General features: G+C 49.0%; 1 protein-coding gene and 1 long non-coding RNA gene across 4 annotated transcripts in view; one reads left to right on the top strand and one right to left on the bottom strand.

Moving 5' to 3' along the window:
* LOC144734113 (chloride intracellular channel protein 5-like) overlaps positions 1-26,084 on the bottom strand; it is an 82,050-nt gene that overhangs the window by 35,179 nt on the left and 20,787 nt on the right. Inside the window, exon 1 of one of the 3 annotated variants that reach the window (XM_078616176.1) lies at positions 4,814-5,418. The exons of 1 other annotated variant lie outside the window; for it this stretch is intronic. In XM_078616176.1, the coding sequence (XP_078472302.1) occupies positions 4,814-4,876 (63 nt within the window). In that variant the 5' untranslated portion in view covers positions 4,877-5,418. Of the gene's footprint in view, positions 1-1,977; positions 2,060-4,813; positions 5,419-26,084 lie in introns of those variants that run through there. One more of the 3 variants, XM_078616177.1, reaches the window with a different exon arrangement.
* On the top strand, positions 2,276-12,207 carry LOC144734116 (uncharacterized). The gene is made up of 2 exons (XR_013588477.1): positions 2,276-3,308; positions 8,497-12,207. It is a non-coding gene; the product is annotated as an uncharacterized LOC144734116 (long non-coding RNA).

The raw sequence follows: 26,084 nt of genomic DNA, 5'->3' as shown, positions 1-26,084 counted from the left end.
TCTGTGTTTGCGCTGCGCTGCTGTGTGTCACATACGCACTGGCTACACACCTCGCCAGCCACATCCTTCCTTCCCCCATGGCCTCAAAGGTTTGCTCTTCACAACTCATCGCCACCACCTGAAGTCCACTTCTTTCCACTCAGTTATGGACCCGTGGGCGCCACTCCAATGCCAGTCACCTGCCCTCCCCCATCAACATCAAGCACAGCGGCGTCACCCATCACGACCTCGTCTCCCCGCTGACGTCTACCAGTGTTCCCTCGTTATTCGCGAGGGGTAATGTTTCCGGAGATCCTCGTGAATAGCAAATTTCGCGGATATCGATATTGGCTGTACGAATGTCGTATGCGCAAACGTCTGCAGATGCTTCGAGAAGTTCTCTCTCTCTATCTCTCCCATCTATTTTTCTCATCACTTTATCTCTCGTAACTTTATTTCTCATTACTTTGTCGCATCGCATTCTCTCTCATCACTTTCATCACTTTATATCTCATCACATTATTTCTCTCTCTCTCGATGCAGTCCGTGTAGAGTTCCAGATGCGATTTGCGGATAGCAAGTTCGTGAGCAACGACGGATCACTGTACAGCGCTCTCCAAGGCGCGTACTCTTCCGAACAATCTTGCAGGTTGCTTTACCCCGATCGTCCATTATTTATGTTTTCACTAGACAGATTTGAATCATGAAATAAACCCTGGGCAAACTTAAATGGCATGCGCCATGCACACGTGCGCATTTATTTTGCCTGCCTGAACTGTGAAGATGGAATACCCAATCGACTCAATAGATTTCAACCAAACGATGCTAGATGTGTGTGACACGACTGTTTTAGGGACTAAGAGGATTACGCATTTAACAGAGGGTGACAGCCTCACTCAATTTCCGAGAAATGGGGTTGCGACAAGGATTGAATTCTCAATTGAGACACAGTTGCTTCACCTCAGATGACATTGATGTTATTCTCGTGTTCAGGAGCTTAGAGGCCAATGTCAAAATGTGCCAGCCTTTACGAAGGGGGCTTCAGGGGAGAGTTTGTGTTAGTTTCGCTGTTCCTCCTCCCTCCTCCGTTGAAGGAACGTAGACCACAGTGGTTTACTATATGGTCCGTAGTTTAGATTTCATGGCGACAGCCACACTGTGGCTTGTGTATGCTCTAATACGCTTGATATTTTCTAATATGCCCCTGATATTAGTCAACGGAAACAGCCGTCCCTTGAAGACAGCTACTGCTCAAACCTTCGAGGTTGTGGAACGCTCTCCCGTTGAGGTTCTCGAACAGTGTTGATATATTTGAGTGCCGATGAGAAACTCACCTTGTAAAATAAAAGATAAAACAGGTTTTAACCATTTGTTGTGTTCCTATTTGCCTCTAATTCCGCCACCCGGTTCTCGATTATTTTATTTCTCCTTTTCATTCAGGGCGCTTTAATACCTTTTGTGAAAGGCACCTTATACGTACAAATAATTATTATTTCAACTACATCAAATCGACCAAAGTAGGGCTTAGTTAAAAAATAAAATCCACATTGCACGTGATTTAGAGCTTTTTTGTCTTATTGAAGAAAGTGACACGTTTTTAAATGAATGCACCTCAATATCTAGCAATGGAGCCTGCAGGTTTGTATGGGGCTAAGGCAATCATAAGGTGGGGTGAAGGGACAATGGCAGCACACATATTAGTGGCAACACAAACATTAGTGGCAACACAGATTAGTGGCAACACAGAGATTAGTGGCAACACAGATTAGTGGCAACACAGAGATTAGTGGTACACAAAGATGAGTGGTACACACAATGATTCGTGGTAACGCAATGAACAGCTGTAGGGGTTTTGGCGCACATGTCATTTGTAGCGGAGGCTCTGCGAAAAATGTGTGAATCCGTGCCAGCTGATCGGCTTGACAGCGTACACCCCCCCACCTACCCCCCCTCCAACTCGCCCAACAAATAACAGGGCACCGGCAAGAACACGCTGACCGGAACGTGTCAAAAGTGTGAAGATCTCAACACGCAGAGACGCGAACGCGTGACGGCGGCGCAAAGACTTCTTGAGACGACTCGCCCATCAGAACAAATCGCGTTGCGTTAAACAAAAACGACGAGGAATAATTCGTGGGAATAGGACAAATTAAGTTTCAGGCCGGAGTTTCAAACAACAACAACAACAACGGGCACTCGGCCTCTGTGATTGACGCAAACAAAACCATCGGGGTCCGCTGTGTTCCCCTTCGTCTTGGGTCACCATCGAAATAAAATGAGCAACGTGCCGCGCATCAAAACAGGGGCGCGTGTGCGTGTGGTCGGGAAATTACGCAAGGAACAGCTAAAGCGCGGCATCTCGGCCCAGAAGGGGACACGTACGCACAGAGTGAAACACACGGACACGTCGTTGGCGAGATGTAATCCGGAGGAGTTGGGAAAGTAACAACAGCATTGCACCACAGTGGGACCAGTACCAACTGCTTCGAATCTGATTAGATGTGTTGATTATAGAGGACCAATCGTGATGATAAGTATTCGTGAAAAAAATAAACATCAGTGGGGTAAGCGCCAGCGACCAAGGCTTTCCATCGAAGCCTCCAGTCAACGTTTTGCTCGGTAGGAGGTCGCTCATTCTCCTCTGCTGCTCCTGTTGTCTGGAACTCCACTCATCCGTGATGTCCCTATTCAAGTCCTGCCTTTTGACCGACTATCTATCTCTATAAATAAATCCGCCCACCGTTTCTGTTGAGATGAATATGCGACACGAATCCACGATATGTTGGCTTCTGCTCATCAGACACACAAAGTGCTCGCCACAAATGAACCACAACACCTCGCTGATCTCGTCAAGGAGCATAAACCACCAAACACGTGAACTCCGGTCATCCTCACAGCAGCGGCTTTTGGCTGCTGGGCCATCGAACAAAAACGGTGGTCACCGCATCGCGTGGCGCTTTCAGATGCTCTTCTGCGGCCGTCTGGAACGCTCTTCCTTCCGATATTAGGAAGCCACTGGAGCTTTTCACTTTTAAATCAACAGTGTTGAGTTTGTTGTCTTCCTCCCCCGCACCTCCGATTAGCACGGTTGGCTACGGTTGGCTACGGTTGGCGACACAAGGTGCGAAAGAAGTTCAACTTACATACATAATACGCTGCACTGTATGAGGCGTAGGCCAGAAGAGGTCGCTCATCGCAGTCAGTCTCGGCACCTTCATCATCGCTGCTGTCATCATCTCAGCGGGGCGTGCAACATTTTCCAGCACTTGCGGGCAACGCCGCTCGGTTGTGACGCCGCGGCAAGCAAGACCTGGTGGCTCCCGTCACAGGTAGGCAAGAAACTCCCTTCACCGACTCGACAGCGCCGATGGTGATGGGAGCGCTGCCCCGTGCCCAGGGGCTGGCTGGCGCTCGGGCGGCCGCTGCTGGGCTGGGCCCTGCACCACCACTGAGTGTCCCGTTGGCACCAAGTTGAGTGGTGAATCGCTGTCACGGTGCCCCCCACTCCACACAACAGTTCTACTGCCCCCCCCCCCTCCCCCGGCACCCCCCCAACAGTTAAATCCGAGAGGAAGCTACTAGAGCTGGGCCTGCCCTGCACTCAACAATGAACGGTGTGTGCGTTGAGAAAGGGATGCCGCATAATGGAATCATTGCGAGCGATGGGGCGGCGGTGCTTCCCACGCTGCGCGATGAACCTGGCCACCCGAGTTTCGACGCCGGGCCACCGGCGAAATCAGTGATGAGTGACATCAGAATCGGTCCTCTGTCGCACTCGCATTGACCAACGTGGTGAAGTATGGCCAAACGAACCACGTGAGCGACACGGGGTGGGGGGCGCCTTCATTCATCAGTGCATTGACAGTAAGCTGTAGATCGTCAGAGTGAAATGACCTCGACAGATAGATAGCTCATGAGATACATTGATGAGGCCTGCCGCCCATGCTCTAAGACAGAGGTGGGGAACGTCCGGCTCGTGGGCCGTATAAGGCCCCGAAATCATTTGGTGTGGCCCTGCCAAAGCAACCGCAGGCGGGACTCGAAATTCAATAAATCTAGGAGCAAACCTGGAAAAGCAGTTGCGAGTAGCAGCAACGTCATCAATACCAGCTAACATCACACGCCTCGCCAAAGAGAAGCAGTTCCAGCCATCGCATTAGGGGTGAGTTAATTAAATGTTTGACCAAATATAACAGGATAATTTTTAAGTTGATAATTTTGTACGGCACGCGAATGATGTTATAAATATCCAAATGGCCCTTGGCAGAAAAAAGGTTCCCCACCCCTGCTCTAAGACGTTGCTCTGCAGACAACTGTGGAGCTTCGTGGTTCATGCACTTCGCCTTCTGAACCGATTTTTCCCAAGTTACAACTCTCGTAAGCGCACTCCGACGCTGCCGGGACATTATTAGTATTGTGTTGTTACTGCGATGTAGCAAAATGCCGTGGGGGGTGGGGGGGGGGGCGCACGCGTGAAATGTGCTCACGGCCACACAACCTCCAACGTGGGTTGAGCAAGAGCCCAACTCCCCCCGCCCCCCGAAAGCGTGACACTTGAGCCAATTCAGACAAACGCAAAGATGATAAAACAATAACCATCATCATTATCATCCTCCTCCTCCTCCTCGTACGGACTCCCAAGTATCTCGTGACACTCTCAATCCCCCCCCACCCATCCCTACCCCCATCGCCTGCTCCTAAATAAATTACGCCCGACCTGTCCAACGAGCGAACCGGCGCACGCGGCTGTCAATTCGGACGTGGTTCTCTGCGGAGATCCAACAGCGGTGGATGGGGGGCCCTCACCCACATCCACACTGGGCCGTCAACTCACCTTGACAAAGAGCTCTATCTCAGGGTCTCCCTGCAGACCGTTCGCAGGGGCCGAGCTGGCCATGAGCGCGGCCTCCGACGATCCGCTGCCGCCAAAGCGTCACCGGCGTTTCTCCCGGTGCCGCCGCCACCTTCCACGTCGCCGCACGCTCACAGCTCTCTCTGTCTCTCAATCTCTCCGGGTGTTCGGGCAGTGGTGGCGACGGCGGCGGTGGGTTGGCTGGGTGGCTGGGTGAGGGTGGAGAGGTTTTTGTTGTTGTTGTGGTTGGTAAACAGTGACCACCCCCTCCCCCCCCTTTGACTTTCCAAAGCGCAAAATTTCTATTTGGAAACGCGTCTCCTCTCTCACTCCGCCTCCCGTGTCCGCGGACCGCTTCCTCTGCGCTAAACACTTTGGGGTCTTCTGTCCGCCGCGATACAGTGCCGCGCGGTGTGCAGTTTCAGCGCGGGGTTTTAAATTGCCGCCACCACCTCTCCACTTCTTTACAGAGCCACTGGCTCGGAGAGAGCGACAGGGAGAGAGAGAGAGAGAAGGGGAGAGGGTCAACAGCTACTGGAACATTCAGCCCATGTGCGCTGCGCGTGTGCGCGCGGGGGTTCTATCGCCCCCACCACCGCCGCCGCCACCACCACCGTCACAACCACCACCACCACCGTCACAACCTCGCCTCTCTGCACGCGGACTGGCTGACCGCGCCGTCACTGCATCTGTCAAATGCCAGAACTGGGCAGCGAGGCTGAGGAGCCGCGGGGCACCGTTACACATCCCGGATCGCGTTACACACCCCGGGCCGCTAACAGCGCGCAGTCGTTGGGGGGGACGTGTCATTGCGGCAGCGTGTGTGTGTGTGTCGCTGTGTGTGTGTCACGGTGTGTGTGTGTGTTAGTGTGTGTATGTGTGTACAAGACCTACATTTCTGCTTTATTCACCTGGTCAAGGCCTATGATACCATCAGTAGGTCTGGGCTCTGGGTTGTTCTTCGTGCTTTCGGAGTCCCTGACCCTCTGCTCACAATCATTAAGGACCTTCATGATGGTGAGCGGGCCCGGGTAACACTACGTGGCCGGGAGTCGGGAGTCATTCTCTGTACACCTTGGGGTGCAACAGGGATGTCCTCTGGCTCCCAAATTATTTAACATCTATTTCGATCATGTAGTTCATGAAGCCTTCAATAGCTGTACCGGAGGAATTTTTATCTGGTACAGGTACAATGGGAGGCTGATCGATGCCCGGGTGCGGTCAAGGGATGGCTCCCTATTGCTCAACCATGTAATGTATGCCGATGATCTGGTAATTGCTGCCCACTTAGAGGAGTAGTTGGAGGCGTTGCTGCTGAACCTGGAACTTGCCACTAAGAGGTGGGGCCTTACCACCAGCCCGACCAAAACTAAGCACCTGCCTGGGTATGTTGTACCATCGGACACCACCCCCACAACTCACAATTGGTGATGGGGCAATTGTGGAGAGAGTGGAGAGTTTCCCATACCTGGGCAGTGTGCTCATGACCGGCTCCGGTTTGACAGCAGAGGTCTCACTCCGAATCAGTTGAGCGGCAATATCTTTTCATTGGTTGCGTAACGCTGCATGGAAGCTACCTGGTATGTTGCTCCGCACGAAGCTTCAGGTCTTCTCGGCCACGGTCATTCCCTCCCTTCTCTATGCTTGTGAAACATGGACCCCCCTAATGGAACATCTTCGCCAGTTAGAAACATTTAGGCTGGCTTGCCTACGATTCATCCTGGGTTTAACCAGGCTGGATTGTGTGAGGAGCTCACAAATTCTTGAAAGATCTGGACAAAGTCCCATCGGTGAGCTCTTCCGGCAGGCAAGGCTACGTTGGCTGGGTCATGTAGCCCGCATGCCCAGCCACCGCATGCCTCAACAGCTTTTGTTTTGCCGGATCGAGTGGGCTAAACGGGCGCGACATGGGCATGGAGTAATGTGGTACAGGAGGATGTGGAGCTGAGTGGACTTGCCGATGACTGGTACCAGCGGTGTCAAGATCGGCCTCTGTGGAGGAGGCTCGTGAAGGACGCTGCTGGGCAGTTGGAGGCAGTCGCTCTACAACAACAACGGAGGGCGGAGGAGCGACGCTCACAACAACGAGTGGAGCGCCGAGTGGCTAAAGCACAGCAAGTTGGCACAGTAGGGGGCACGGGTGGTGCATCAGCCACTCATCTCAGTAAGTCGACCCGTGGCACCAGGGTCTGTCCCGTGACCTCGTGCCAGCGGGTGTTCGACACTTCACGTGGCCTCAACGTGCACATAGCCTGATACAAACGTCGTGGTGACGTCACCGCCACTTAGTGGCGAATGGCGGTTGTTGTTGTATGTGTGTGGGGAGCGGTAGTGTAGCGGTTAGCGCGCTGCGCTACTAAACTGGCGACCCGGGTTCGATTCCCACTCACGGCCAACATCAGTGACGATTATCTGAACCGGTCCTGGGCCTCCCCATAGGTCGACTCAGCGTCGAATGAGTGCCTTGTTCGGTGTGTAAGTATCGCCACTAGGGAGACAAAGGTGGCCCGGCGTGGTGCTGGCCACCAACCCCCTCGCTGCCGTTCTGGCCTTCATATGTGCTCGCTGACGGCACTTGCCCCAACAGTCACTTAAGGCTATACGGGGGATCTTTGTTTTTTGGTGTGTACGTTGAACTTATTTGGCGTCTTACGTAGGAAACCGCGCTCACCGGAGCGTAACGGAATGCCGCTGCCACCGCGTTTTCGCGTCAAAGCTTTCGCCCCGGCGATGGATCTCTGACCGATGGGTTCTACTACATTCGCAGAAAGTGGTCGATGAAGGCAGAGCTGGCTTTGTGGTTTGTTTGCACGTTTTACCATCGGTGGGGGTTATAGAAGATGGAGTTGGGTTTTTTTTTACTGTCCGCAAGGAAAACTGTCGTGACTCCAGCTGTCACTTGAAGCATATGTCCACTGCTGGATGAAGACCTCTCCCAGCCTTTTTGTCTTTAGTTTGTTGTCCTTCCTACGCACTTCCGATTAGCATGGTTGGCTACGAATGGCGCGAAAGAAGTTCAACGTGCACACGTGCATTTGTCGCAGCCTTGCGATGCAACACACTATCCAGGTCGTGCGCAAGAGCTGACTCGGTTGCTTCATCACCGTGGTGGACAATCTCCTGGGCGTGTGTCCCTCCCTCGGCAGCCACTCCATTGTTCGTCTCGACCACCGGCTGCGATGCCCTCCGAGCGACGCGTCCTGCCCCACGTCCACTGATCGGAGTGGGCCCTTACGTCAATGCGATGTTGATGTCTCTAACTTTTGTGCAAAGCTTCACATGTTTTTCGGTGCCGCGCGTTTGCCTCTTTCCACCTACCAATCGGCCTCTGTTACTTGTCAATGCCGATGTCACTGATCCAAATTTCACAGCGTGACAATGTACAACATTCTTCTCCAGCAACACATCGGCATTTTGCTTTTCGTTATTAAGATCACGTTTTATAAGCATTCAACCGTACTCTCATGCCATCATTTGATACCAGCCCGCCTTCAATAACGGGCCTAGGTATACACAAACTCTGATGTGCTTTCCAGGTGTGTTTCCAGGTGTGTTTCCTCCAACAGGTACCTTGTGCTAATTTAGTGAACTGTGAATGTGTTTTTTTGCTCGTATTTTTTTTACTGAGCCCTGCTTTTTTCAGCCTTCTCTACGATGTCTTTCAGTCAGTTGCTGCAGTTAATTTCCACGTTTACCAACAGGGCGATGGGCACATCTCCGTCATGGATGGAAACGTAACGACGCGAGCCGCGGTGGTGCGACTGTGGCCGCGCAACCCAAACTTAGGGACCCGTACATATCGAGCAAATAACTGTGCTCTGTGCTCCATCAACGCGGGCCGAACAGCAAAAGTACACAAACTATAACTTCCTGAAGCCCTCTCGTCGTGGCTACCATACCTCGGCATTGGCATCTAGCTCCTGGAACACGTGACATTAACCAAGAGTAGATTATAACTTTGATGGTATAATTACGATGGCATCAGCCTAAATGAGACGGAGCTTTGTTTCCTCTATTTGTCTTTAACGTCTTCCTTTCAATGCAGTTTGTTTGCAAAAATTACGTAAAACGTCGCTGTGAGTCACTTTGGCTGAAGGTTACTTTTTTTTGCAATCAATTTCAGTGAAGATGTCAATATTTTCCGTATACTCCACTCGCATTGTGTTTTTTTTTACCAAATGTTATATAAAGGCTTTCACGACCGACGTCATGATCAGCAATCAGTGTCTCTCGGGTCAGATCAAAGTGTAGCAAATGATAACGGAACATTTTAACGATAACCCTCCACTAAAAAAAAATTGTCAACATGTTTTGCCTGCTTTTCAACACTCCAGTTTTGCCGATAAACCAAACTAATTGCCACATTTGCCCGTGACGTTATACAACTTGTTTTGATTATCTCTGGTAGAGCTTTTTTTTTAAATAAACATGATATGCTACATAATACAGGTATTTGGGTTAGATCGCGTAAATATATAAATGTGTTGTTAAACACAGCACCACCCGACACAGCCAACTAGTAAGGGTTGTTGTCACGTAAACAAAACGTGCCAATTCGTCACTAGTACAGCACTAACCGGTGTGTTGGAGAGCAAAACCACAACATTTACAATCTGAGTACGACGTTTTGCCAGTATTACAACTGGCATCATCAGGCGGCATCCAGATATTATGGATGATATTGGTCGCGAAAGCCTACGTGTTAAACTGAAAAGCTACGCTGCGCGATCTAAATTTAAAACGAAACAAATTATGAATCGTATTCTTGGTTCTTTCGGTAAAGTCACATAGAAGGGAAATAAAAATAAAAAGTGGTGGAAAAACCGCTACTTTTTTCAAATTTTCTTGCTGTGGATTTCACACCTGATGATGATTGCTTGTGTTGCAGTCGAAACGTCCTGAGAATTTTTATTGTTTTATATTTATATTCATCTTCTTGGTTCTTTCGGTAAAGTCACGTATTATTTTATTACTTCCCTTCTACGTGACTTTACCGAAAGAACCAAGAAGATGAATCCCTGCAGTCACGAAAGCTTTAAATCGAAATATATTTATATTATTTTATTATTTCCCTTCTACGTGACTTTACCGAAAGAACCAAGAATATGAATCCCTGCAGTCACGAAAGCTTTAAATAAAAATTATGAATCGTCGTATATTTTTCATTTTTTTACAAAATAAATATATATGTTTGATCTAGGCCTCAGGCTGCGATCGCTAAAGTGTGACGCGTAATATTCTACAGTTGCAGTCACCAGCGGGGAGAACATTCTCAGCGAGTCCATTGCGGAGCACGCCACAGTTTAAAACCTCCCCAATTATTATGTTGTGTTATATATTAGAATCACCTTCAGTTGAAACATATATTATATCATTATTTTATTATTTTATTATATTATTTTATTATGTTGTATTTTTATTATTTTATTATTTCCCTTCTACGTGACTTTACCGAACGAACCAAGAAGATAAAAATAGTAACATCATGAAATATAATTACGCAATGCGATTTTATTATGCGATTTAATAACGTACGGTGACACCTCTGGAAGCCGGATCAGGAGTACGCCGGAGTTCGGGGAAAGCCTGCCGAAAGTAAATCGACGGAACGTTTTAGAGCTTCAATTACTCCGTCGGCAAAACCCTTCATGCGCTAATCGCGCTTCGCCGTGCCCTCTCTGGTGCCCTGCTGTTAATCCACGTGCGTCAGTCTAAGAGAAGAGTGATGGTGGCCAGTGACTCGAATGAAATTGTCCAGCGGTGAAGTTTCGTTGTCGCCTAATGCCGTAACATCGTAAACGCGACATCGTAAACATTAACTTATTTCTTATTTCGCGAGGAAACGTTCGCTGCATGTAAGTGTTCGGCGTAAGTGACTGTACGTACAAGTGCAATTATTAACGCATTTATTGAGGATATCTTAAAGTATGCCATCAATTAATGAAACAATTCATGCATTGGCTGCGGCATGCCAGACATTTCGCCCGTAACCCCACGCAATGTAAAACAGCTTCAAGACGGTCTCACGGGAACAAACACCGTTTCTCGCGCTCACATCTCGATGGTTAAACGTGGGTCTTATCGGGCAACGTGTAACCTGCTGCGCCCTAAAAGTATCTTTAACTACGATGCCGCATTTGTACGCAAATGATATTTGCAACCGCGACATTCATCACAGTCCACCGTTTTGATCCGGCTTTCGTTTCACATGAGACGACCGGCAGCTGTTTTGCAGCTGTGATGCCAAGACCAGGGCCGGCGGGCAAAGTTACCCAGACCGATTAGCGAACGCTCGATGCCAACTTTGCTGCGAAACCCGTGGCCGTGCACTTGGCTAAGCGCAGCTGCATGGAAATGATGCCGTGAAAATCATAGCTGCAGCCGACCGATGCCACAAGGAGCCTACTATATGACCTCCCGTCGAGTCACGATCACATTCGCTGGCGCCACGGTGGGCGAGACCCTTAACTCCGTCGCCTGGTATGGTGGAGATCGTGGCTTCGATCCCGACACTGACGCGTGCTGCTATATATTTGGAGTTTGCGTGTCTCTCTGACCGTGGTCGCGTGGATTTTTCTCTGTTATTTTTACATCCACATTTAGAAAAAACTTGCATTTAGAGTATTTAGCTGCTGCTACAATTAATGATAGCCAGGTCGTTTCTGAAAAAAAGTTCAGTGGGCCTTACCTGGTAAAAAAGAAAAATATATTTTAAAAATAGTTTAAAATAGTTTATTCGTAAAGGGCTTTGCTATGTAACCACGTGACACAATTCCAAGCCACAGTGGTCACTTCTGAAAGCAGCTCAAAAGTGATGAACGGAAAATGTTATGTCATGCGACAATTAAAATTATCTGTGCCTCGCGTTTCCTGGCTAGCTGCTGGCTGGGTACTTGTCCACCCCAAGAGTAACTCCGTTCATCTTCTTGGTTCTTTCGGTAAAGTCACGTGACTTTACCGAAAGAACCAAGAAGATGAATCCCTGCAGTCACGAAAGCTTTAAATCGAAAAGTAACTCCGTTGTTGTTGTTGCTGTTAGTGGCTGCTGTGGGCTCTTGTCACAGAAATTAGCTGGGTAACTGGCTACACGGGAATTTCCGTGTAACATAGTAACGTTGACCTGGAAATGCGGAAGAAGTTTGGCAGACGTATCTTACCTTATATTCTTTGGGTCTTTCGGGAAAGCTACGTGGCTTTACCGAGACAACCAAAGAATATGAATTCTTGCAGTCACGAAAGCTTTAAGTCAAGATGCATCTTACCTTAACGAAATGTATGTGTAGCCACTGGTTAAGGTGCTTAACAGAGAATTAAAAACGCTACATTTGAATGTAACTGTGGAGAAGAGGCGGATAACATAAATGAGAGGAAGCGATGGGGGCAAATCTGTCATGATGCGTGACTTTGGTGAACGCGAAACTGATGACAGTAAATGATGATGAATGGATTGAATGAATGGGAAATGAGCGATTGGCATATAATGAGAAGATACTGGATAGTGATATCGGAGAGATGGGAGTAACAAATACGGAAGACTGACATTGTTCATCTAACATTTCTCTAACTTTTAAATCTGTGCTCCTATTTATGCAACTCTTTCACTAGAATGTTCCAAAAATCCTAGAGAAGTTGCGAATCGTAAGGAAGAAAATGTTGCTTTTTTAATATACCGTGCACCACTGGTGTACCGCGAATACGTTCAAATATCACTCGCCACTGAAGCTATCAGTGGCCAGGATTCAAAACACGACTTCGTAACCCTCTATACGTATACTTTCCGCTGAGCGAGTATCGCCTTTTTGTTTTTCTTTTCGTGAACCAATTTTTTTTTCTCTGTGCTCGTCAGCTAAAGCATGGTCGCGTGGCTTGTGAGTTCCCCCGAAAGCAGTTTTGTGTATTCTGTGGTGCACGTGTGAGCTTCGGAGATTCTTACTTGATAAATTATTTATCTAACGAGAAATATTCACCAGGCGATAATTCACGTGTTACGTAAAAAAAACATTTAATGGAGTGCTCCGGGAAGACTGGCAGATTCAGGACTGCGCACACCGCATATCAAACATTCACTACTCAAAAAGCAACACAGCCTCCACATTCCCAGAAGAAGAAACAACGGTTCTACTGAGTGAAGCTCACCCTCCACCACTGCATTACGTCGGTGGTGAAATTTGACATTCTGAATTGCAAGGACGAAATTAGTTTTTTGTTAATCCTTAAAACACCAACCTACCGTTGCTTCCCCACCCGGTGGTACGGTATTAAATTTGGAGGCTCTGGAGGAATGATGAGCTCACAAGCCACAGCCGACGAGAGATGCGAACTCACAACTCTACTGGACAATCTGTGGCACGACTGGACGTCTGTGAAAAAAGAGCTTCATGGCTCATCGAATTCCTCCAGGATCAAAAAAAATATTCTGATGCTAAACTCGACAGCCAGAAGCCCCAACCACTGCAGATATTTTTAGCCATCTCGGCTGTTCCACTGATCAACAAAATACAAAATAACGTGGAGCCTTGTGTCAATATACCGCTGAATGAAGATCTCCCCTTGGCCGAGTTGGTCACGGGGGTTGTTTGACCATACTTCACCATGCCGGTAAGTGCATGTTAATGTAGGAAGTGGTGGGGGGGGGGGGGCAGACATCACTTTTTACTGAAGTGAATAATTCCCGGAGGTCGATGGGTAATTGTGCCAATTACTCCACCACTGCTCCCCCGCCTGCATTAATACCATTAATAACATCACATTCGCTGCCAAATTACAGGGTACCAAAGTGCAATTGACATGCTGCAATAGGCATTAGGCTGAGAGTCACATGTGATATACAGCATAAGAAATAACAAAAAACAAATGAAAAACGAAAACAAATAAATTAAATCACGACGTTTCGGAGGCAACACAAGCCCCCGTCTTCAGGTGGAACAGTCACAGCTGTGATTTAATTTATTTGTTTTCGTTTTCCTTTTTTAACCTACGTGACTTTACCGAAAAAAACAACCAAAGAGTATGGATCATTGCAGTCACGAAAGCTTCAAATCTAGAAAAAACAAATGCTATAATGTTATGTTCACGGCGGTTATATTGAACAAAACGCCGATTAAAGGTTACCATGGGTGGCTTAAGTTTTCCATGAGAGAGAGAGATACGCTGGGACTGTCCAGAACTCATGCGGTGTCACGCTGCGTGCACGGCCCTTTGACGGTAGCTCCCTTCGTGGCAATGCTATTTTTGGTTCGTGCCGCGCGGAACCGCGGTGCTGATTAGGGATGTCAAGAAAGTGTGTACCGCTAGCTAGCCCAGCATTTGCCTCACACACGCTTGTCCGCGTGTACTGCACGCGCGCATAATGCGTACACGCGATGGGGATGAGTCTTTGGGATTTTACGAATTATAAAGGGGTCGTCCATAAATTACGTCACGCGATTTTTGACGATTTTTGACCCCCCCCCCCCTCTTCACACGGCGTCACAAAAAGTCAGACCCCCCCCCCCCTCAAATATGACGTCACAAAGCTCTGACCTCCCCCCCTCCCAAAACCATATTTCCATTTTCAAAATAAAACATGCTTCAAATCGCTTTAAACTACTGTCATTGTAGTGCGTATTTAATGTGGCGCTGCACTCTGATGTTGTAGGAGAAAACATTTATTAAAAATTATATTGAATTAAGTAGAACGTGTTGTCTATATTTATTTAAAGTTGCGCATTTTGATGTGACGTCACATTTCTCAACCCCCCCCTCCCATTGTCACAAATCTCTGACCCCCCACTAGGTGCGTGACGTCATTTATGGACGGCCCCTAATGCGTGCGTGCGATGGGGATGAGTCTTTGGGATTTTCCGAATTATAAGGACAACTTTGGGTAGTTTTCGGACTTGCGTACAATTTGCACCGTGCGCTGTGCGGTGCCTTCGTGCCGACAGTAGCGATGTCACCCGGCGGGCACGCGGCACCACTTTTTGGTTCCGTGGAGGGTGATGGGGGTATTTTTGACGTCACTTCGGTTTTTGTTGTTGTTGCGAAGCGAAGCGAATTGTTTCGCGATGCTGCCGTATGCACGTTGAGCTTCTTTCGCACCCGCACGTCGCCAACCGTGATGATCGCCGTGGTGCCAAAGCACAATAAACAAAACGAGCTCACTCTCGAACTCCGTCTCTCTGGCCTTTCTCTCTGGGTGTCCAAAGTGTCACCTATCATACACAAATATTTGTTGTTCATTTAAGGCCACGCAGTGTTGTTGACGAATGTCAAGAATTGTTTTGGTTAAGTCTCATCACGCTCTCGCATGCCTTAAACTATTATCGCTGTACAATATTATGGTTATCAACTTGCATACTTAACACAGCATAGTGTTGCTTAGTCTATGCCTACAACTAATATCCTGTTCTCAACCCCTCTTAAGCACCACTCATGAACACACATACAGTGTGTGCTAAATCCATGCTGGCTTGTACAATGTATGTCTTTGCAATATGTTTTATTTTACCAGGTAAAGCTCACTGAGCTATAGAAGCTCTTTACTCAGAGGCGACCTGGCCACACATGATAGGTTAACGAAGTGAGATCATACAGAGTCACCACAAATAATCTAAACGCACGTTCACTCTAAACGTGGAGGTCAAACGCCGGAGGAACCCGGAGAAAATCCACACGACCACCAGAGAGAGGGAACACGCGAACTCCGTTTATACAGCCATCGTCAGGGTTGGGATGGAAACCACGACCTGCAAAGCAGGTGAGGGAGGTAATATGAGTTGTACGTGCAGGTATATCCGTGCGTATGTATGCTTGCATGCACCTTATGTTCATAACAACAGGCGGACAGCGCCAATGCTTTGTTAATCCTTTCAACCATCGTTAGAAATCGTAAAACAAAAACAATAGGATTGCGAAACAGATATATTTGGCGTTTTTATTCAAATACGCCGCTAGATTGGAACATCGGACTTCGATAAAAAAAAGTCTGTGTGCAATACCAAGGAGGGGACAAGCGGTTGACAATCAATTTCCTTCTTAATGATCAACGCAGTTTCACTAATATGCTGCAATGAGATGAACAACAACTATATATATATTGAAACGTCGTTAAAGTTTACATAATGGTATACCCAAGTGCACTCTATTCTCGCGCATGATGGCAATACGTTCCGGGGCTAAATGCCAATGTCGAGGTCTGCTCGGCATGACAAGAGGGCTTCGGGAGAGGGAGAGAAAGTTCTTGTAGTTTTGCTATTTCATCCGTAAAGAGTAATTCACGATACGGTTCACTCAAGTGCATTTAAACGACAGTGTGCACACGAGCATCGTGGTCCACTGTAACCGACACTGCGTCTGCCACATTCCGCAACACAAACACACACAACAGTAAAACACAACAAGAGGCACTCATCCTGCAGATCGGCAGTTGTCCGGACCTTGGAGCCGTGTGACCCCCTTTCACCCGATTTCGCCATCCTTACAATTTGGGTGACCCCCCCCCCCTCCCCCCACCACCGACAGCTGTGCGTATGGGTGTGGGCAGTCGAAATCGTGACCTTAATAGGCGCTCACTAACAACACTTGTCCTATCAGTCGAGCCAACCCAAAAGGGCGATCTTGGGCAATTGCTGAGATCAATCTCAGCTGCACCGTGACCACATGCGTCAGGAATCGAACTCGGATAGCTGGGAATCTCTTGAACCTATTCTACGTCTGTCGTATGGCATGTAAGCAACGGTTTGAATAGATGTCACAGTTGAATGTTGAGGTGCTTCCACCTATCCGAGGCGGCAGTAGATGCCGTACATACTTCAAATCTAGAATAGATGCCGTACATCTTCTTGGTTCTTTCGGTAAGACAGACCTGTTCTCCACCTGAAGACGGCTGCTTGCGTTGTGGCCGAAACGTCGTGAAAATTATTTTATTATGTTTATTTTATTTATTATTATTTTATTATTTTCCTTCTACGTGACTTTACCGAAAGAACCAAGAAGATGAATCCCTGCAGTCACGAAAGCTTTCAATCGAAAGATGCCGTACAGATTGGAAAGATGACGTCAGGGTGTGCATGGGTGGCACACTCATCGGAGATGTGTTAAACATATACTGAACACAAAGTGCTGCGCATGAACATCACGTGGCATTGGGGAGACAAAGGTGGGCAGGCGTGGCGTTTTGCCACATCACCACCCCATTATGCGCTGTGCCAGCCTTAATAGGTGCTCGCCAACAGCACTTGCCCGAACGGTCCAGAAGGTTAAGCAGGGTTCTGTCTTTACATTGTTTGCGTCTCTATTCCTCACAGCAATGCCTAGCAAGGAGTTTTAATCGAACTGTAGCTGATGAGCCTCGTAAACGACGTACAACGAACGGGTCTATACAATGAACAAGTCTAGTGAGTGCACGCTAGTTAAATAATTTAGAAACACGTGCAGCCCTTTTTGTCAAATCCACTGCTGGATGAGGGCCTCTCCATGCTGTGCCAGTTGTAAGGGTTGTTGATCATACTTCACCACGCTGGTCGGCGCAAGTTGGCGAAGGTGGAGAGCATAGACATCAGAGCATGGTGCAGTACAACAATGGATTTTGCTGAACTGCCTTCTGCCATTGACAAGCCTAGCACCAGAACAGCCCATAACACTTCTTACGAAGAATTGTGTTCACCCATTTTCAAGCAATGCTCAGGCTCAAATCCAACTTAGTTTTTTGTTTCTTCGACATGACGAGGTAAGGCACACCCCTGCTGCTTTGGTCAGAGGCTAAAGAAAATGAAATAAAAAAGTCAACAAAAAAACCGGTGAACATCTTCCAAATTAAAACTGCCACGAGGCAAGACTTGGCAAATGCAGCCGGCGATGCTGTTCCAACGGAGTCAAACTTCGTATCAACGACAACAGCAAAAATCCGGTGAGACGCGGCAACGTCATCACACGAGCACGTGAATTCAAACAATAGAAAGCGTGATAGTTTTTGCCGAGGCAAAAAGATCAACAACAACTTCAGTTTAGGCAGTGTTGTCAACACATATTCATTTTTATTGAACAATTCCAACACGTTTTTCCAACTGTAGGTTTCCAGGATAACTTAAGCACATTAACCTCCATTTATCACGGATTTACGGTCGGGTTATAACTCGCCGCGAGATGAGCAGGGGGGGGGGGGTCCCCCGGCGGTTGTGAGCTCGTAAAGTTCAAATCCTGCCCACCGGTTCACAAAGAGCCCTCCCTCGATACTCCCCCTCCAGGGATGGCGAGGCTGCAAACACAGAAAACCTCGGTGGGAAGTCAAGCACAGTTGAACGTCTTCGGGAAAGGGACCCATCCTTGCCATTGGAAGGAGGAATTGTCAGCATCGCCAGCAAGAGGTGACCACAGCCTCCGCCGCCCGCCACCACCCAAACTCCTTTGAGACATGGGGGTGCACATTGTAAATTTATCATCAAACGGGGATTATTTGTCTCCATGAGCGTCAAATGTATCGCAAAGAGCCACAGGTTTTTGCGCGCCGTGCCGTTTTACTTAAATTCTCGGGCACAAATGAAAAACTAAATCCAACAAAGTCAATGCCCCCTTTTGTGAGACCCCCCCCCCCCCACCTGAGTTTTATCCCACATGCCCAGGGAGCGCTGTTCTGTGAATTTGCGGCCGGCTGATTAAACGGCTTTGAAGTCGTCGGCCCCACGCCGATGCCGACTCGGGTCCAACGTTCATCAGCATTAGCCGCAGCACATGCCAAACCCGGGGGGTGGTCACAGCCATCGGCTCATTCACCAAAAAACCCAAGCCAGATGTGGTTAATAAGCCACCTCTACACCAGGCAAGCTCGTTTTGAACAAACGCCCATTTGTTAAAAATGTAAGTGAAGCCGATTTTTAACTCGCACACAGAGGTCAGAGCTCGAGTTCAAAGGCACGATACCCTTTTCCCACTGGCTCATCGAAACGGAGCCAGTGCAGGGTCCCTACGGCACCGGTGGTCTGCCCATTAGACAAAGCGGTGGCTACGAGATGTTAACTACCTCGCCTGGTATACAGGGGGTCGTGGGTTCGATCCAAGACCCCTGACGCCTGCTGTATAGTTGGAGTTTGCATGTCTCTCTCTCTCTCTCACCGTGGTCGCGTGGATTTATCACCGGGTTTCCCCTCCACATTTAGAAACCTGCGTTTTAATAGTATTTGGCTGTGATAAATGTCAACATTGATTGGCTCTGACTCGGAACAGCCAATAGCCCAAAACTGAACTATTTAAAATTTAATGATTTTTATTTTTACCAGGTAATGCCCACTAAGCTATATATATACCTCTTTTTCAGAAGCGACCTGGCCACAAATGATAGCCTTAATTTAAAATGTCATATTTATTCTACTGTCAGTCAAAATGTTTAAATCATATTTTCCTATATGTACGGGTATTTAAAAAAAGATTAATTAACCTGATAATTGTTTTTTTACCCTTCTATCTGGCAACAAAACTGACACCTTTTTTACAAGGAGTCATGTTTACATAGACCACAATACCTGCGGTCATAATTAACCTGCTTTTTTTACATATTAACTGACCGATGCAACAACCCAATAACGTATGATTAACTTCAGATCAACATTACTTGACAACATAGATTACGATGCAATCATTCACCCCCTTACGATTCAAGCGTCACGATCACATTCAAATGCAATGTTATACTGGTAGGAACCTCCTGGTTACACCAGCCCACAGGGGATTATTGTGCCCGTCCGTCGTGCATCCAAAAATGGGAGGGGTGGGGCTGGGTGGAGAGGGCTGGGTGGGGAGGGAGGGGCTGGGTGGGGAGGGGAGGGTGGAGAGGGGCTGGGTGGGGAGTGTGGGGCTGGTTGGGGAGGGGAGGGTGGGGAGGGGCTGGGTGGGGAGGGAGGGTGGGGAGGGGCTGGGTGGGGAGGGGCTAGGTGGGGAGGGTGGGTGTAAGTGGGGAGTGGGAGGAGTTGGGGCTGGGGCTGGGTGGGGAGGGGAGGGGCTGCTCACCCCGTGGTGCCCTTATAAAACTCAACGTTTAACCTACTCACGCCGGCTTGTGCCCGCCCTCACAGTCGGGCATATTTGCGGAATACACCACGCCGCCGTTGACCCTGGCCATTGACCGAGCAACCCAACGTTCCTACCAGCTCCCTCCGCAGGAATGTGTTTCTCCCATTGTGTTGGTACGAGTCTGTACAGGCAGCAGTGGTAAAACTAAACAATAAACACGCTGCGCATGAATCAGTTACAAAAATGCATTATTCGATGCGTGCAATGCGAGTCGAAGAGCCCATTTGAACTAACCAATCGATACATTTGTATACGTGAATAAAATTAATAATCACAAATATATTTTTTTTTCATAAAATTTTTTTAATGTATAATGCGAATTCCATTCTATGATTCCCAATACGTAATGCACGAATATCATAAAACACAAACAGAAGCAGGGCAACCGACCAAACCACAGGGGGAAGGCCACTTTAAAGATATCATCATCATCAGCGACGGAGCACCAATCCCGCCACTCCTGACACAGTCCTCTGGCTCGACCGCCGTGATGTAAGATTCTAGTTTTTTCTCGACAGCAACATTAGCGGCCGTACGGAGAAGGATTTTAGATTGCGCCACGTGGCATCTTATTTAGAGTTTTTGAATGCCATAAATGTCCACGTGATAAGCCACTTTCGTTGAGCTATCATTTGTGGCCAGGTCGCTTCTGAAAAGGAAGCGAGTAGCATCATGGGCCTTACCTGGTAAAATAAAAAAGTTGGTTTAAATTTTTTTGTGATTGTTTACATTTCCTATACTTTCCACTCCTATCGTGTTTTTGTATTGTTTGTTGTGTAACTGTTTGACCCGCTCCGACTGAGCATCTGTGAAAAATAACTTTATAGCGCATCGAATTTCTCCAGTATAAATAAAGATTCTGATTCTGATCTTCTCAGCTTGGTGAAGCGTCTGCTCTTCAAAAGTGATTGATCACCGCTGGACTGACGGGGAACGCTGCTCCTAGAATAGCAGCAGTGCTCCTAAATCTAGATTGAAAACGCATTTCTTTAGGACTACTTTCAGTGTTCAGTTTGTTGTCCTTTCCCCACACCTCCGATGAACACGATTGGCTATGTACGGTGGGAAAGAAGTTCAACGTAAATACATCGACTCACACAGAGACCCATAGACTCACACAGAGACCCATAGACTCACACAGAAAACCATAGACTCAGACACCCATAGACTCACACAGACACCCATAGACTCACACAGGCACCCATAGACTCACATAGACACCCATAGACTCACTCAGATAGCCATAGACTCACACAGAGACCCATAGACTCACACAAAGACCCATAGACTCACACAGAGAACCATAGACTCACTCAGAGACCCATAGACTCACACGAAGACCCATAGACTCACACAGAGACCCATCGACTCACACAGAGACCCATAGACTCACTCAGAGACCCATAGACTCACACAGAGACCCATAATTTGTTGTCCTTCCCAACCCCCGCACCTCCGGGCAGCACGGTTGGCGACGTACGGTGCGAAAGAAATTCAGCACACATACATAGGCACACGGTGCCAGTATGTGGGCGTTACATGTCTACACACACACCGACGACGCGCGCACGCGCACACACGTGGGTCGTGAGCTCACGTGCACGAGCGCAAATAGAGCGCGCGCGCGTCCTTAAAAGGGACAGGCCTAAAATTAGCGACTATATAAGCAGGCGGCGTGGCATGAGGGCTCGCGACACAGCCGCGTGCAGCCGAGCAGAGCTCCCCCCCCCCCAACGCGGGGCCCCGGCTTGGGTTTGCGGGACGTGGTCACGTCCAGAGGAGACGCGGCGAAGACGCTCGCGTGGAACGGCCACGTCGTCTCTGCTCCGCGTGTTATTTTGTTAAACGCAGTGGTGTCATCATCATCACTGAGTGTTGTTCTGTCTTCCATAATAACGTTTTTTTGTTTGGGGTTAGGATGCGTAAATATATGAATGTGTCGTTAAAACCTGCCACCACCCGACACAGCCAACTAGTAAGGGTTCATACTCTTAGGTTTTTTCGGTAAAGTCACGTAGGTAAAAAATAAAATTAAAAGTTAATAAAAGTGATAATGGAAATAAAATAAAATAATAAATCAAGACGTTTCGGAGGCAACACAAGTCTCCGTCATCAAGTGGGACCGTCAGAGCTAAAATTACTGCATCAAGTAAGGGTTGTCACGTAAACAAAACGTGGCCGATTCGTCACTAGTACAGCACACCGGTGTGTTGGAGAGCCAAGATCTGTCTGCAGACTGGTCCGAAGCAGGAATCGCTCTCTCTCTCCACGCTCCTCCTCTGCCTTCCACTGCTCGTCATCTCTCCACACCTCCTTCCTTGTTGAACATTTTCTAGCACCGCCCTTTTATTCCCAATCCTCTTGGTCTTTTCTGAACGAAACCAGGTAAGTCCCACCGAGTTATATAGTAGCTCTTTGTTAGAAGCGACTTCGTTGAGCAATCACAAAATGATAGCTCAACGAAGTGGCTTATCACGTGGAAATTCATAGCAAAATACTGGAAACGCACGTTGATTATAAATGTGGAGGACAAAAACCGGAGGACCCGGAGAAAAATCCACACGACCACAGGGAGAGAGACACGCAAACTCCAAATATACAGGCGTCAGGGTCGGGATCGAACCCACGACCTGCTTCTGTATATGCCAGGCGAGGCATTTGGCCGCTCCGCAGAGGCAACTCTGACCGGAGGCCCGCCGAGCGATGTGACTCGCCGAGTCGGAGAGAGCGAGAGATAACCACGCGAGCGAGAGATGTAGAGATGAACGAGTAGGGATGGAGACGAGGCGGCCGCAGGCGAGCGGTGCAGATTAGCGTGTCGCGTGCACAGACGTCACGATGCCGGCCGTGGATGGCCCCATACGTGACCCGCGGTGGCAGAGATCCGCGGGTTGTAGCCGTGCGGGATGCTTTGCGGCCTGCGCATGTCTGTTTATCGTTTTGTTAGTAAAGTTTAGGCGACAGACAAAGGATACTGGCGTGGTGTTATGGTCGGTGTCCTGGTCAGCGGTGGACTGGACTTACAATCCCAAGGTTCACGGCTCAATCTCCGTGCCCAGCAGTTGAAACAACGGCGCAGGCTTCTTACTTCTTCCAACTTCCTCTGTCCACCCAGCCGTCTACATGTCCACATTGCAGCCAGCCAATCAGCAGGTCACGTGTGGTGGGGGGTCAAAGTGTGGCTATTTCCAAGATGCCCTGCCATCATGGAAGGGTAGGACAAAGTACCCTCTCGAGAGGTTCACCAAACTGCTTCCGCTCCTCCCTTAAAACCCATCTCCTCTCTCTAGCCCAGGGGTCGGCAAACCTGCGGCTTCGCAGCCGCGTGCGGTGGCTCTTTATGGACTGCCTCGTGATGGTTATTCACAGTGCATTGCGGCTCTTGAAATATTGAGAGGTTTTCCCCCCCCGAATTCGATAAAAAAATGTCTCTTCTTGTTATTTTGGGTGGCGACCTTTGCCCTAGCCCATCTTAGTGGTACTCCCTGCCCCCGTACCTCAACTATGACCAGGTCTAGTCCAACCCATATCACTACCACAACTGTGGTGCCACGCCCACGGAGGAACTCTGCAAGCGCCGCGATTCCCTCCCAGCCCCCTGCACTAAACACGTGACCCGCACGCAGCGCACCCACGTAGTGTCCTGGCGAGGGGATTGCCTGGCACATCGGGTTTTAATCCGAAGGACCCCTAGAGGGAAAGTCCCATGGTTTCCTGGTGCCAGGAGATTGGCCGATGCTCGCAGGACAGGTTACATTGCGATGCCCCTAAAATTGGTTTCAAATTGTATGGGCGCAGAAAGAAAAGGTTCCCTGGGCTAACCGCAATGAGGTACAACTCGGGGGGGAGAACGGGGGACGGAACATTGAGCAACAAGGGCGCAAGTGCCCTTCCAGACAAAGGGACAATGGGTGGCCGCCGCCTGCCGGTAACAGGGGGGGCGGGCGGTAACCACAGGTAAGCGCACGATTTGCCGCGCCATACAATGGCACCCTGGGCCTTTGAAGTTAGGGAATAATAAAGAGTAGCCCGGGGACCATTTTGGTCAGTTGTCTTCAACCTCCGGGCCGTCCAGACCCACTCCCTGCCGTCCTGCCTCCTCGAGCCGCTCGCAGCCTCCGTGTGATGCCAGCGAGTGCTGCTACGAGGCATTGATAGGTGAAGTTTTCTCTCGTCCTTCTCTCTCCGACTCTCACAGCGTCCGTGCGACGCCGTGAGTCCAGCTTCGAGGTACGTGGTAGGACGCTTGAGTGACTGGGTTCGTAGGCAGAGTCAGGCTAAGCTCTTCTCGCGAGATATTTCCTGTCCAGGTAGTGTGTATTTCCGCCGTTAATAAACTTTAGTACAGAGTATCGGTGTGGTGTGACTTCTGTGTGTGTGGGTAGAACATCGGTGTGGTGTCTGTGATTTGTGTGTGGTGCGACTGCGCGGGGGGACGGTGTTCGCGGGAAACTGAGCGCAGGGCTGCAGCGTCGGTGTGGGGTTGGTAATTTGAGGGGGTGTGTGAGGCGCACGCGTGTATTAAGACATAAGCGCTCGCGCGTGTTCGCGCAACAACAATAGCATTGATGGCGTGGCGCGCGGAGTAGGGCTTAACCACCCGGAGGTACACTACCCCTATCGCTACCCCTATCACTACCCCTATCACTACCACAACCCCTATCACTACCACAACCCCTATCACTACCCAAACCCCTATCACTACCCCAACCCCTATCACTACCCCTATCACTAACCAAACCCCTATCACTACCCCAACCCCTATCACTACCCCAACCCCTATCACTAACACTACCCCTATCACTACCCCAACCCCTATCACTACCCAAACCCCTATCACTACCCAAACCCCTATCACTACCCCTATCACTACCCCAACCCCTATCACTACCCCAACCCCTATCACTACCTCAACCCCTATCACTACCCAAACCCCTATCACTACCCCAACCCCTATCACTACCCAAACCCCTATCGCTACCCCAACCCCTATCACTACCACAACCCCTATCACTACCCCTATCACTACCACAACCCCTATCACTACCACAGCCCCTATCACTACCACAACCCCTATAACTACCCCAACCCCTATCACTACCCCTATCACTACCCAAACCCCTATCACTACCCCAACCCCTATCACTACCACAACCCCTATCACTACCCCTATCACTACCACAACCCCTATCACTACCCCAACCCCTATCACTACCACAACCCCTATAACTACCCCAACCCCTATCACTACCCCAACCCCTATAACTACCACAACCCCTATCACTACCCCAACCCCTATCACTACCACAACCCCTATCACTACCACAACCCCTATCACTACCACAACCCCTATCACTACCACAACCACTATCACTACCACAACCCCTATCACTATCACAACCCCTATCACTACCCAAACCCCTATCGCTACCGCAACCCCTATCACTACCCCAACCCCTATCTCTACCCCTATCACTACCCCAACCCCGATCACTACCCCAACTCTTATCACTACCCCAACCCCGATCACTACCCCTATCACTACCCCAACCCCGATCACTACCCCAACTTTTATCACTACCCCAACCCTGATCACTACCCCAACTCCTATCACTACCCCAACCCCTATCACTACCCCAACCCCGATCACTACCCCAACCCCTATCACTACCCCAACCCCAATCACTATCCCAAACCCTATCACTACCCCAACCCCTATCACTACCTCAACCCCTATCACTACCACAACCCCTATCACTACCACAACCCCTATCACTACCACAACCCCAATCACTACCCCTACCCATATCACGATCCCAACCCCTATCACTACCACAACCCCTATTACTACCCCAACCCCTATCACTACCCCTATCACTACCCCAACTCCTATCACTATCCAAACCCCTATCACTACCCCTATCACTACCCCAACCCCAATCACTACCCCAACCCCTATCACTACCCCAACCCCTATCACTACCCCAATCCCTATCACTACCCCAACCCCTATCACTACCCCAACCCCTATCACTACCCCTACTCCAATCCTTCCTTAACCTCTCCCACTTGTTCTCCTGTCACCATAACTACACCACCGCTTTAAATAACGTCACCACTATCTCGTAATCTGCTATGTTTTAATCGCTGTAAAGCACCTAGAGATAAGGCGCAATATAAATAGTTTTTTTTAAAGAGGAACGCCCGC

Source organism: Lampetra planeri, chromosome 50, assembly GCF_965212315.1.
Source record: "Lampetra planeri chromosome 50, kcLamPlan1.2.h2, whole genome shotgun sequence".
NCBI lineage: Eukaryota > Metazoa > Chordata > Hyperoartia > Petromyzontiformes > Petromyzontidae > Lampetra > Lampetra planeri.
This window is presented reverse-complemented; position numbering and strand designations above follow the sequence as displayed.